The following is a 13,479-nucleotide window of genomic DNA, read 5'->3' on the forward strand; positions in this document are numbered from 1 at the left end:
TGACTACTTTTTATGTTATGTTGGAAAAAGACCAAAAAAAATCCTAGATCTGCAAACACATCCGGATCCTGGATCTATATACATATGCAGATTTGCATCAAAATCTAATCAATTGTTCCTTGGTCCATGGCCCACCTCTCCACCAAATGTCATACAAATCCGTTCACTAATTTTTGAGCTAAGTTGGAAAAAGGCAAAAAAATCCTAGATCTACAAACATATCCAGATCCTGGATCCACATACATATCTGTATTTGCATCAAAATCTAATCCATTGTTCCTTGACCCATGGCCCACCTTTCCACCAAATGTCATCCAAATCCGTTCAGTACTTTTTGAGTTACATTTGAAAAAGACAAAAAAAATCAGAGATCTGCAAACATATCTGAATCCTGGCTCCACATACATATTTACCTGGATTTGCATCAAAATATAATCAATTGTTCCTTGACACATGGCCCACCTTTCCACCAAATTTCACCCAAATCCATTCACTACTTTTTGAGTTACGTTGGGAACAGGCAAACAAGCAGATGCGAAAACATAACCTTCTTCAACAAAGTTGGTTGAGGTAATAAAAATGACACAAAACGTCCTTTTAAATCCAAAACCTCCAGTAATTTTAGTCATAATTTGGTCATATTTGCTTTAAGGAGAACCATCAAAGATGGGAAATGCATTTTGTATGTCTAGGAACATGTGCATATTGCTAATAACACATTGGTTAATAACATTTTGAAGACTTGTCACAATAACAGTGCTATAAAATGAAAAGAGATGGTCTGTGATATTGGAATTTCTGTTGAATAAATCAGAGTTCTTTACTAGTTTGATGTATCCCATGGAGTCCAGCATGAGGTTCTCTGGCTTCAGGTCTCGATACATGATATCTTTCTTATGGAGGTAGGCGTAAGCCTCAACTACACATGCTGCTATGAATACAGTTATGTCCTCTTCAAAACGGTGTCTGCAACACACACACACAGACATGAAGCTGCTGTGTAACACTTTAACACTATACAGTATAGAATAGAATAGAATAGAATAGAATAGAATAGAATAGAATAATTACACTTCTTTTAGTTTGGTCCAGATCTCACCCCCTGAGCAGAAGTCCATGACCATATAGATGTAGCGGGAGTCTCTAAAAGTGCCATGGAGCCTAAAATAGAAGATGTACAGTTAACTTAGCTTGGGGTGATAGCAGTGATGTGCAGGGGGCGCAGATAGGATTTTTGAACTGGGGGGGACTGAGCTGTCAGCAAATGATTCCATTTTGTGTGTGTATATATATATATATATATATATATATATATATATATATATATATATATATATATATATATATGTGTGTGTGTGTGTGTGTGTGTATATATATATATCAATACATCGCTCTGGATAAGAGCGTCTACTTGCCATGTACACTACCGTTCAAAAGTTTGGGGTCACTTTGAAATTTCCTTATTTTTGAAAGAAAAGCACTGTTCTTTTCAATGAAGATCACGTTAAACTAATCAGAAATACATTCTATACATTGCTAATGTGGTAAATGACTATTCTAGCTGCAAATGTCTGGTTTTTGGTGCAATATCTCCATAGGTGTATAGAGGCCCATTTCCAGCAACTATCACTCCAGTGTTCTAATGGTACAGTGTGTTTGCTCATTGCCTCAGAAGGCTAATGGAGGATTAGAAAACCCTTGTACAATCATGTTAGCACAGCTGAAAACAGTTTAGCTCTTTAGAGAAGCTATAAAACTGACCTTCCTTTGAGCAGATTGAGTTTCTGGAGCATCACATTTGTGGGGTCGATTAAATGCTCAAAATGGCCAGAAAAATGTCTTGACTATATTTTCTATTCATTTTACAACTTATGGTGGTAAATAAAAGTGTGACTTTTCATGGAAAACAAAATTGTCTGGGTGACCCCAAACTTTTGAACGGTAGTGTGCATACATGTTATTTCACCTCCCTCACTGCCATCACCAGGAACTACCTGCAGGCCAGGACAATGATAACATTTTAACATAGCCTATGGAAATCCAAAGTTTACACATTATCATCACGCACAGAAATTGCAAAACTGCAAAACTAGTTTTAAAACCGCTAAGTTCCAACTGTTAAACATAGCGAGAGGCTGGGCTATGTGTGTGTGTGTAAAGTGTAAACCAGTGCATCCTGACTTTCTAACTATGCCTGTGTGTTGCGTGAGCGGCAGTCAGTCAACAACTCTTCGCAAAGTTTCCTTATGAAACAATATGCTCGCTGAAATTATGGCAGGGAACGCCAGATTAAACATTAAAACTGCCTTCTGAGCACTGTATCTACAGGCTACCACCGAAAGAAGGAGGCTACCAGAAAGGCATCTCTACTCCGTACAATTTTACTTTCACTACGACATTACTTTGAACAGACTATCAAAAAATTGCAAGGTGATATGATAAAGTAAGGCACAGTTTACTTACAGTCATTTTTTTTTTAAACGATGCAATCGTTTTCTGCCTTTTGGCACCCTTCATCATGCCGTGTTGGGGTCCTGAACTAGGAGGAGCTGTCCCCGATATGCCTGTCAAACTTGTGGGTAACCATAGCAACCAAGCTCGAGCTCACAACCTGTGCAGTCTGCGCAGTTGCAACTATGTATGTACTGCTGTGCACCTCAATAAACTGAATGGTAATTAGTCTTTTGATTTTTCCGTGAGGTTTGCCTTATGCAAAGAAAGACAGCATAGATGTTTTTTTCCTCCCTATAAGTGGGGGGGACTGAACAAGGTGAATTTAAATGTGGGTGGGACGAATCACCCCCCCCCCCCCCGTCCCCCCCCTCTATCTGCACCCATGGTGATGTGCACATTTAAAAGGTCAGGCTTTTAGAAATCAAAGCTTACCTGACAATGAAGTCACACTCAATGTCCAGCAGGAGCCTCTTCTCAAACAGCACATGTTGTTCCTGCCTCTTCTGTACTATGATCTTTTTGCTGATCTTTTTCAGGGCATAGTATTTCCCATGATGCAGCGTGGTTACCTGTGAAATATAGGTTGCAATACGCTTAATGAACAAGATGGAACTGTGAGATGCTTACAAGTGGTTCAGGAAATATATACACCAGACATACTGTTGAATCACTGATAGCCATAAGTAGTAGGCTTGTAGCCTTCATACAGCCAAGGTAAAGGAATAAAATGGAGAAAATAATATGAAGAATATGAACATTTTCCTCAGATGTGTTGTTCCATCCCTCAGAAAAGGCTCTTGTGGACTATAATTACACTTAGCATCAATCACCAACCAAATGTTGACAAATTCCACCATTCTGTGAAACTTCAGTCAATATTTGTCAACTTGGAGCTATTAGAAAATTTCAACTTGAATCCTACAAAGGTGGGCAGCTGTAATGAAATCTCATAAATACAGGTAAACCAACAGGTACTATACAGTATTCTAACTAAAGGCATCTGATTGATGTGTATACAGTAGTATTACTGTGATTTGACATGGTGTCTTTGGCTCAATATTGTTGTTAGGGTTTGGCTGGGATTCGAACCTGGTTCGTTGGTGTGATAATCCAGCAAACCCCCACTAGGCTACCAGGGGTATGACTCAAGTGCAGAGGCGTGAGGCAGAAGTAGAAAAGTATCAAAAAGTTTATTTACAATATTTACAGTCCAAACAAAAATATAATCCAAAAAATGCTCAGAAGATGAAGGGAAAAATAAAAAATCCAAAAGGTCAAAGTTAAATACAAAAGTAAAAAACTAGAAAAGAAAAGGCAAAATACCAACGATCAGAAGATCAAAAAACAGTAAACACAAAGTCCAAAAAGTCCAAAAAGAAAAGCAAAGTGCAAAACCAAAGAGACAACGGCAAGGAACACAGAACAGAGGTAACTGGAGCTAAACATAACAGCAAAAAGACTCCGTGACAAGAGGACTGAACTCAGGGGGTATAAATACACAAAATAAATTGGAAACAGGTGACACTAATGAAAACAGGCAATCAACACCAACACAAAACACAGGACACAGTGGCGACATCTAGAGGCCAAAACAAACATAGACAAAAAACAGGAAATAACAGCGGCCTCTAGAGGCCAAAACAGTCCCAGTCCTAACAGGACCCCCCCTCTAGGAGCGTCTCCTGACGTTCCCAGGGCGATCCGGATGGGCCGAATGGAAGTCCCGACACAGTTCTTTATCTAAGACGTCCCGAGCGGGAACCCAGCAGCGCTCCTCAGGACCATAGACCTCCCAGTCCACAAGATATTGCAGCCCGCCGCGGACCCGGCGGGAGTCAAGCAGGCGATGCACGGTGAACACAGTCTGACCCTGGAAGATGCGCGGGGGTGGGGGGTTCCTAGGGGCAGGGGCATACGTGGACGTCAGTACGGGCCGCAACAGGGAAACATGGAATGTGGGGTTGATCCTCAGAGTCCGGGGCAACTGGAGCCAGTAGGAGACAGGGTTCACCCTGCACACCACCTTGAAGGGGCCAATGTAGCGAGGAGCAAGCTTGCGGTTCTCCACCCACAGCGGAAGGTCCTTAGTGGACAGCCAAACCCGCTACCCAGGGCGAAAAGCGTGGGCAGGTCTTCTATGGCGGTTGGCCTGAGTCTGGTTGGTTCTGGAGGTCTGGATGAGGGTCTTCCTGACCTTGCTCCAGGTCTTGCGACACCGTCTCACATATTGGTTGACTGAGGGCACCCCCGCGTCCTCCTCCTGGTCCAGGAACAGAGGTGGCTGGAACCCAAATTGGCACTGGAATGGCGACAGCTTGGTGGCCGATGACTGCAGGGTGTTGTGGGCGTACTCTGCCCATGGCAGCCAGGTGCTCCACGATGTCGGGTTATCCATAGCCAGGCCTCGCAGGGTGGTTTCCAGGTCCTGGTTGAGCCTCTACGTCTGACCATGGGACTGTGGGTGAAACCCAGAGGAGAGGCTGGCAGTGGCTCCGATAACCTTGCAGAACCCATGCCACACTCGGGAGGAGAACTGTGGCCCTCGGTCTGAGACGATGTCCTGTGGGAGACCAAAGACTCGGAAGACATGATTAAAAATAAGTTTGGCTGTTTCAAGAGCAGAAGGGAGTTTGCACAGTGGTATGAAGCGGCAGGCCTTCGAGAATCTGTCGACTATAACCAAAATGACAGTGTTACCTTGAGACTCAGGGAGACCCATGATGAAGTCGACTGCCACGTGGGACCAGGGACGCCGGGGAATGGTCAGAGGATGCAGGAGACCCTGGGGACGCTGTCGCGGGTTCTTGGTTCTGGTGCAAACCTCACAGGACAGGACAAATGACTTTACTTCCTTCTCCATGTTAGGCCACCAGAAGTGTCTTTTCAGGAAGTCCAGGGTCCTCCGAGCTCCCGGGTGGGTGGTAAGAGGGGAAGAGTGACCCCACTGGAGAACCTTGGCCCGGGCTTGATGTGGGACATACAAGAGGCCTGGTGGCCCTGTCCCAGGACCGGGGTCCTGGTGTTGGGCTCGTTGGACGGCCTCCTCAATATCCCAGCGGACAGGGGCCACAATCCAGGACACAGGGATAATAGGCCCGACTTCACGCTCCCTGTTAGTGGCAGAGAACAGCCTGGACAGTGTGTCAGGTTTGGTGTTCTTGGAGCTGGGGCGGTACGAGAGGGTGAAGTCAAACCGACTGAAAAACAGGGCCCACCTAGCCTGTCGTGGGTTCAGTCTCTTGGCTTGCTGGAGGTACTCCAGGTTCTTGTGGTCAGTCCAAACCAGGAATGGATGTTGCGCTCCCTCCAGCCAGTGCCTCCACTCCTCAAGGGCCAATTTGACCGCTAGCAGTTCTCGATCCCCCACATCGTACCGGGACTCTGCAGGACTCAGGCGGTGGGAGAAGTAAGCACAGGGGTGCAGCTTTCCTTCCGAACGTTGAGAGAGGACCGCGCCGACACCACTGTCCGAGGCGTCCACCTCCACGATGAATGGTTGGGAGGTGTCCAGGAGGACCAGAATGGGTGCCGTGCAGAAGCGGTCCTTGAGGTATTTGAACGCCTTTTCCACCTGAGGAGACCAGACATAAGATCCACCTGTCCCTTTGATGAGGTCCAACATGGGTGCTGCTACAGAACTAAAGTTCCTGATAAACTTGCGGTAGAAGTTAGCAAATCCTAAGAACTGCTGAACCTCTTTGACGGACTTGGGAGTGGGCCAGTCTCCGACGGCCAGGGTCTTGGCTGGGTCCATTTGGAGTTGGCCTGTCCGTACAATAAAACCCAGAAAGGAGACCTCGAGAACATGAAATTCGCATTTCTGGGCCTTGGCGAACAGATTGTTCTGTAGCAGCCTCTGGAGAACCTGGCGGACATGGTGGCAGTGCTCCTGCATGGTCTTGGAAAAGATAAGGATGTCGTCGAGGTAGACAAAAACGTACAGGTTAATCATGTCCCTCAAGACGTCGTTGATTAGGGCCTGAAAAACAGCTGGTGCATTGGTGAGTCCGAAGGGCATCACCTGGTATTCGTAGTGCCCAGACGGGGTGTTCAAGGCAGTCTTCCACTCGTCTCCCTGTCGGATACGGATGAGGTGGTATGCGTTCCATAGGTCCAACTTGGTGAAGACGGTGGCGCCTTGGAGCAGGTCGAAAGCTGTGGACATCAGCGGAAGGGGATATCGGTTGCGCACAGTGATCTTGTTCAGGCCCCTGTAGTCAATACATGGTCGGAGCCCCCCATCCTTCTTGCCAACAAAGAAGAAGCCGGCACCAGCAGGTGAGGTGGAGGGTCGAATGAACCCAGAGACCAGGGTGTCTTTGAGGTATTCCTCCATGGCCTTGCATTCTGGCTGAGAGAGTGAAAACAGTCTGCCACGAGGAGGGGTAGTCCCAGGGAGCAAGTCGATGGCACAGTCGTAGGCCCGGTGCGGAGGAAGAGCAGCGGCCCTGCTCTTGCTGAAGACCTCCTTGAGATCCCAGTACTCTGTGGGAACTTGAGATAACTCGGTGAGATCAGGGGGCTCGGCAGGAGACACAGGAGAGCTAGAGAGCAGACAAGAGGCATGGCATGCAGGGCCCCATTCCACAACCTGGCTTGTTACCCAGTCTATGCGAGGGTTGTGGCGAGTAAGCCAAGGAAGGCCTAGAATAACTGGGAACTCAGGTGAAGGAATCAGGTGCAGGGATATTTCTTCCTTGTGACCTTGAGACTGGAGGAAGACTGGAGAAGTAACTTGGGTGACTCTTCCATCACCTAACGCTTGGCCATCGAGGGCAGACACAGACAGTGGGACTTCAAGAGGTGCAGTCGGGACATCGATACTTTGGGCGAAGTGAATATCCATAAAGTTCCCAGCCGCCCCTGAGTCTAACAAATCTTGACAAGAGTGGACAGACTCACCCCAGGAGATGGAGACCGGGATGTAGATTCCTTGGCCAGGGAGTCCGGGAGAGAGGGTAGGCCCCGTCACAACCCTCCCTCAGCTGGACGGGGCAGTCCTTTTCCCGAGAGTTCGGGACATGATGCTCGGAAGTGACCAGGCTTGCCACAGTAGATGCAGCACTTGTCCCTCCTTCTGCGCTCCCTCTCAGATGCGGAGAGGCGAGTACGACCCACTTGCATGGGTTCTGGACAGTCACTGGAGGAGGTAGACGGGCTCCAGGTAGAGGTAGGGAGGCTGGGGGGGCTCAGTACTTGGCGGCGTTCTCTCATCCTGTTGTCCAGACGAGTAGAATGTGAGATGAGAGTTTCGAGGTCACTTGGGCATCCAATAGAGGCCAGGCCATCCTTGATGGGGTCAGACAGACCATGGTGGAAGGCTGACACCAGGGCAGTCTCGTTCCATCCACTTACTGCTGCGAGCGTCCGGAACGAGATGGCGTAATCTGCGACGCTTCCTCCTTGCCGGATGGACATGAGCTTTCTGGCTGCGTCAGTACTGATGTCCGCCTGGTCGAAGACCCGAAGCATCTCTTCAGTAAATAGTTCAAAATCAGAGCACTCGGGTCCCCATCTCTGCCAGATAGCTGTTGCCCAAGCTCGTGCCTTACCAGCTAACAAGGTTATCACAAAGGCGATCTTGTCGTGATCCGTAGTGTAGGTGGTAGGCTGGAGCTCAAAGGTGAGTTGGCACTGGGTAAGGAACTCCCGGCACTCACCGTGCTTGCCGTCATACCTCTGTGGTCCAGGAAGGCTGGGTTCGCTAGGTGAAGGAGACAGTGTGGCGGGAGGCACTGGAGCAGGAGCTGGATCAGGAGATGCAGGCAGAGGTGTCAGCTGTGCCAGGGTTTTCCCAATTTGCTGAAGCAGTTCCTCGTGGCGAGCAAGGGCCTCACGTTGGCTGGTGAGCGTTCGTCCATGAGCGCTACATAGCGTGTCAAAGCTGCCATAATTCCCTGAAGGTTGGCCGGGTAGACAGTTGAAGCAGCCTCTGCTGAGTCGGTCATGACGGAGTCTTTCTGTTAGGGTTTTGCTGGGATTCGAATCTGGTTCGTTGGTGTGATAATCCAGCAAACCCCCACTAGGCCACCAGGGGGATGACTCAAGTGCAGAGGCGTGAGGCGGAAGTAGAAAAGTATCAAAAAGTTTTATTTACAATATTTACAGTCCAAACAAAAATATAATCCAAAAAACGCTCAGAAGATGAAGGGAAAAATAAAAAATCCAAAAGGTCAAAGTTAAATACAAAAGCAAAAAACTAGAAAAGAAAAGGCAAAATACCAACGCTCAGAAGATCAAAAAACAGTAAACACAAAGTCCAAAAAGTCCAAAAAGAAAAGCAAAGTGCAAAGCCAAAGAGACAACAGCAAGGAACACAGAACAGAGGTAACTGGAGCTAAACATAACAGCACAAAGACTCCGTGACAAGAGGACTGAACTCAGGGGGTATAAATACACAAAATAAATTGGAAACAGGTGACACTAATGAAAACAGGCAATCAACACCAACACAAAACACAGGACACAGTGGCGACCTCTAGAGGCCAAATGTCCCTTTTAGGTGCAATGACTGCTGGTTGTATGGAAATAACAGTGGAGGACATCCAGGACTGGATAAGGCACTTTAAGAGATTTTTTTTTCCTCAGTGTATGGCAGGAGAAAGCATTCGGTGTGATTATGAAGAAAATTTATGGCCAAATGTAGAGGAAAGGATGGATTAGGCCAGGCCAGTAGTGTACCTTTGAGACACTGATGGACAATATACAGTATGTGCAAATTTACGTATACAGTGAAAGCTTGCTTTTTGGCATTTTTGGTATTGAATGTAATGTCTCATCTCATCTCATTATCTCTAGCCACTTTATCCTGTTCTACAGGGTTGCAGGCAAGCTGGAGCCTATCCCAGCTGACTATGGGCGAAAGGCGGGGTACACCCTGGACAAGTCGCCAGGTCATCACAGGGCTGACACATAGACACAGACAACCATTCACACTCACATTCACACCTACGGTCAATTTAGAGTCACCAGTTAACCTAACCTGCATGTCTTTGGACTGTGGGGGAAACCGGAGCACCCGGAGGAAACCCATGCGGACACGGGGAGAACATGCAAACTCCGCACAGAAAGGCCCTCGCCGACCATGGGGCTCGAACCCGGACCTTCTTGCTGTGAGGCGACAGCGCTAACCACCACACCACCATGCCGCCCCTGAATGTAATATATTTTCAGTAATTGGTTGTAATGCATTTTTCTTTTACAGTATGTTGCACATATAGCTGAATTTCAGGTTTACTGTATTTGGTGTTACAATATTTACTGTAAGAGGATTAGTCCTGGGTATGACTTTAAATTGCAACTGGTGGTGAGTCTCAGGTCCGGGAGGTCTTGAGTTTTGGGGAAAGTGGGGCTACCCCTGAATCACCATTGCTCCCAGGTCTGCTCTGACCCAGAGTGGTAGCACCTGCCTGGGTTTCAGCTATGGGATAAATGATGATGCTGTTGGCATCCATCCATCTCGAGAGGTGATGGTAGTGCCTTGGCTGGTCATCAGTCTACTTGGGAGCAGCATTGAAAATGGCTCAGAAGTCCAATTCTTGCATGGCAGTCCCTTCCACAGTTGACACAGATGAAGTTGGATCGTGGGTTGAGGGCCTGCTCCCATTGCCTCTGCTTCTGACTTCTCCTCTTGTCTTCCAACTGCTGGTTGTGGCTCTCCTCTCCCTTCTTGACTCCAGAGCAGACTGCATGGCACCAGCTTCTCCTATCGCAAGACAATTGTTCCCATCTGTCAGGGTCGATGTCAGTCAGCTTCATGTCATGCTTACATACATCTTTGAAGCAGAGAACTGGATGGCCCACTGAGTGTCGCCCCAATGCAAGTTCCCCATACAACAGGTATTTGGGAATGCAGCTGTCTTGCATATGGTGCTGTAACGGTGTTTGGTTTTGGAACTGCAAGTTTAAATTAATGAAATAATATTTAACCAAACACCGTCAGAAAAAAAATCAGGGTCGTGATCTTATGAAAGAGAAGATCCAAACGCAGTTCCTTATATTCAATTAATTTCATTTAAAAAGTAACAAAATTATCCAATAACAAATAAAAGTATTCAATAAAGAAGCATTCAACATAAAAATTTTTTCTCTAAACGAAACACAATGCACACAACTCAAAACTCCGGAACAAAAGGTTCCATCGGAAGCAAAAGTCAATTCAGTTCAGTTCAAAACCAAAAAAAAAAGGCAGTAGTGTAGTGCGTGTAGTGTGTTGTGTGTTTGTATATTGTATGCTTATGGACTTGTATGTGTTGAATCTGATGAATCAATGGCAGGGTTTAGTTATTGTTGATGTTTGGAGGAACAGAAGTCAGCGCAGATGAACAAATAAACGGGCTCAGCTAGTTCTCAACTCACAACTCTTCAGACTCCTCGATTCTGGATCCATCCAGGTCTGGTGACAATAGATCCACTCGTCAAGGGAGAGGTTGCACAGGCCAGCAGCATTCGATCGCGGCAGTAAGCCGTAGGCGACAGCGGGATTCCAAGTGCAAGTTGTGGGTTTTATGTTCCCAGGGTTTACTTTTGGTTCACTCGCTCAATGTAATGCCGTACTCTGTGAATGTGTGTGGGTGTGTATGCGTCTGTGTCTGCTCTGCCTGCTAGTGAGTGAGGACTGCTGTTTAAAAAACATGAGTTCCGCTGAGTGTCAATTGCCGTCAGCTGTGCTTAATTAGGCTCTGACACTGCGCGCAACTCAGCACAGGAGAGAGGGGGAAGGAGACGGATCGTCACATTCTCCCCCCCGTGGAAGAATGACCAAAGGTTGTGGTTCATTCTGCGAACCCAGGGAAGTCTTCTTCATCCGATGATTCCTCAAAGATTTTCCGAAGACCCTCCCTCTCACGAGCATCCACCTCTGCTGCCGTTGGGAAGCATGGCTTAAGGTTGTGCACATGAACTGTGCAGAGGTCCTCTCCAGTCTCCTCCTGCACCACCTGGAAATTCACAGGGCCTAGCTGCCGGACAATTCTGTATGGTCCCTTCCATCTTGGAGCCAACTTGGCAGAAAAGTGACGTGCTGCAGAAGATTGAGGGTGGTTTCGAACCCAGACTCGATCCTTCGGTTCGTAAGTAACGTCTCTCCTGTGTTTATTGTAATTTCTGAGTTGTCTTTGTTTTGCTTTCTGACTGCTTTTCTCGATTTTCTGTTGTAGGTCTTTGAGGTGATTTACAACATCATAACAAGAGTCATCTGGGGACAAATCTGTGCCAGACAGTACTTTATCCATCGGACTCTGCAGTTTTCTTCCGAGCTGTAGTTCTGCCGGAGTGAGGCCAGTGGTCTCATGGACCGAGGAATTAAGGGCAAAGCGGAACTCCGGAAGATAATTGTCCCACTTTTTATGATTCTCAGCTATAAAAGACGAAATCATTGCCTTAAGGTTCCTATTCACTCTTTCGGTCATGTTCGTCTGTGGATGATAAGCAGTGGTGAGCTTAGGTGTGACTGCCCAGTTCTGACACAATTCCTGAAATAGTGCAGAAACAAACTGGGATCCTCTGTCTGACAACAGGAAATCCGGTACTCCCCATCTAGTAAGCATTTCTTTACGGAAAAGCTTTGCTATAGTCTGTGCTGTGGCTGATCGGATTGGGAAGAGTTCCACCCACCGGGTGTAGTAGTCCACAAACACCAGCAGATACTCATTCCTCTCAGTACTGCAAGGAAAAGGTCCCATGATGTCCACACCTAGCATCTCATTTGGTCGCTTCACTTCAATCTGCTGAAGCTTGCCAGAGGGCTTTCTATTGTCAGACTTAACTGTTTGACAGGTCAGGCAGCTGGCAACACGTTTTTTTAGGTCTGACCACATACCTGGCCAATAGGCGACATCATACAATCTTTTGTATGTTTTATAGATCCCTAGGTGACCACTCAGAGGGCTGGCATGGTATGCTTGGAACAAGGTATCTATGAGTGACTCAGGTATGTATACACGATGATGTATTTTACCATCTTTTGTGTAGATTTTCCGGTATACCTTGTCCTCAGAGACAGTGAATTTATCCAAATGCTGCTCATCTCCTTCAGCCAATGCTTTGAAGACTGTTGTAATTGTTGGATCTTTGTGCTGCTCTTCCCAGAGAACATCGGCAGACAATAGGAAACGGTCAGGCTCAGTTTGCACTGTGGCTAGACAACCCGCAGAAGGTGGAACGCGGGACAGGGCGTCAGGGACCACATTGAGTTTTCCCTTCCTGTATTCAACAATGAAGTCAAACTTCTGTAGTCTAAGCGCCCACCGCAACAGCCGACTAGAGGTCTTGGTGGATGAAAGGACCCATTGCAGAGCAGCATGGTCAGTGACAATTGTGAAGATCTTTGGCTCAAGATAATATTGCCATCTCTCAAGTGCCCAAAGTACTGCCAAGCACTCTTTTTCTGTCACTGAGTAGTTTTTCTCTGCTTTGCTCAAAGTTCTGCTCGCATAAGCAATTACTTGTTCCGAGTCAGGTGTAGTCTTCTGGGTTAGAACAGCACCCAATCCAGTCTCACTTGCATCAGTGTAGACCACAAAGTGTAAGTCAGGGTTTGGGTGGCCCAACACCGGTGGAGATGTTAGACATGTTTTTAAGTGGTCAAAGGACTGCTGACATTCTGCCGTCCACACAAAACTTTGTCCCTTCCTTTTCAGGTTGTTCAAGGGTTCAGCAATCTGTGAGAATCCTTTGACAAAACGGTGGTACCACCCAGACAGTCCAAGAAACCGTTGAACATCCTTGAGGTTTTGTGGGACCGGGTAAGAAAGGATGGCAGACACCTTATCTGGATCAGCTGTGACACCAGCAGCACTCACAATATGGCCAAGGAACTTGACCTCCTTCAAACAGAAACGGCTCTTCTTTAAGTTAAGGGTCAGTCCTGCACAGCGAAGGCAGTTAAACACTTCTTGGAGGTGGTCAAAATGTTGAGACTCAGAGACAGAGTAACAAATTATGTCGTCAAGGTATACTAGACAGCATTTTCCACGTAGATTTTTCAAGACAGCCTCCATCAAACGCTGAAAAGTGGCAGGAGCG

General features: G+C 46.9%; 1 protein-coding gene across 1 annotated transcript in view; it reads right to left on the reverse strand.

The window, feature by feature from the left end:
- prkg3 (protein kinase cGMP-dependent 3) overlaps positions 1–13,479 on the reverse strand; it is a 54,097-nt gene that overhangs the window by 14,026 nt on the left and 26,592 nt on the right. Inside the window, exons 14-16 of the mRNA XM_060913936.1 lie at positions 2,887–3,023; positions 1,072–1,161; positions 825–966 (exon numbers count right to left, since the gene is read on the reverse strand). Coding sequence (XP_060769919.1) covers positions 825–966; positions 1,072–1,161; positions 2,887–3,023 — 369 coding nt within the window. The remainder of the gene's footprint in view (positions 1–824; positions 967–1,071; positions 1,162–2,886; positions 3,024–13,479) is intronic.

This window comes from Neoarius graeffei, chromosome 2 (genome assembly GCF_027579695.1).
Source record: "Neoarius graeffei isolate fNeoGra1 chromosome 2, fNeoGra1.pri, whole genome shotgun sequence".
Classification (NCBI taxonomy): Eukaryota; Metazoa; Chordata; class Actinopteri; order Siluriformes; family Ariidae; genus Neoarius; species Neoarius graeffei.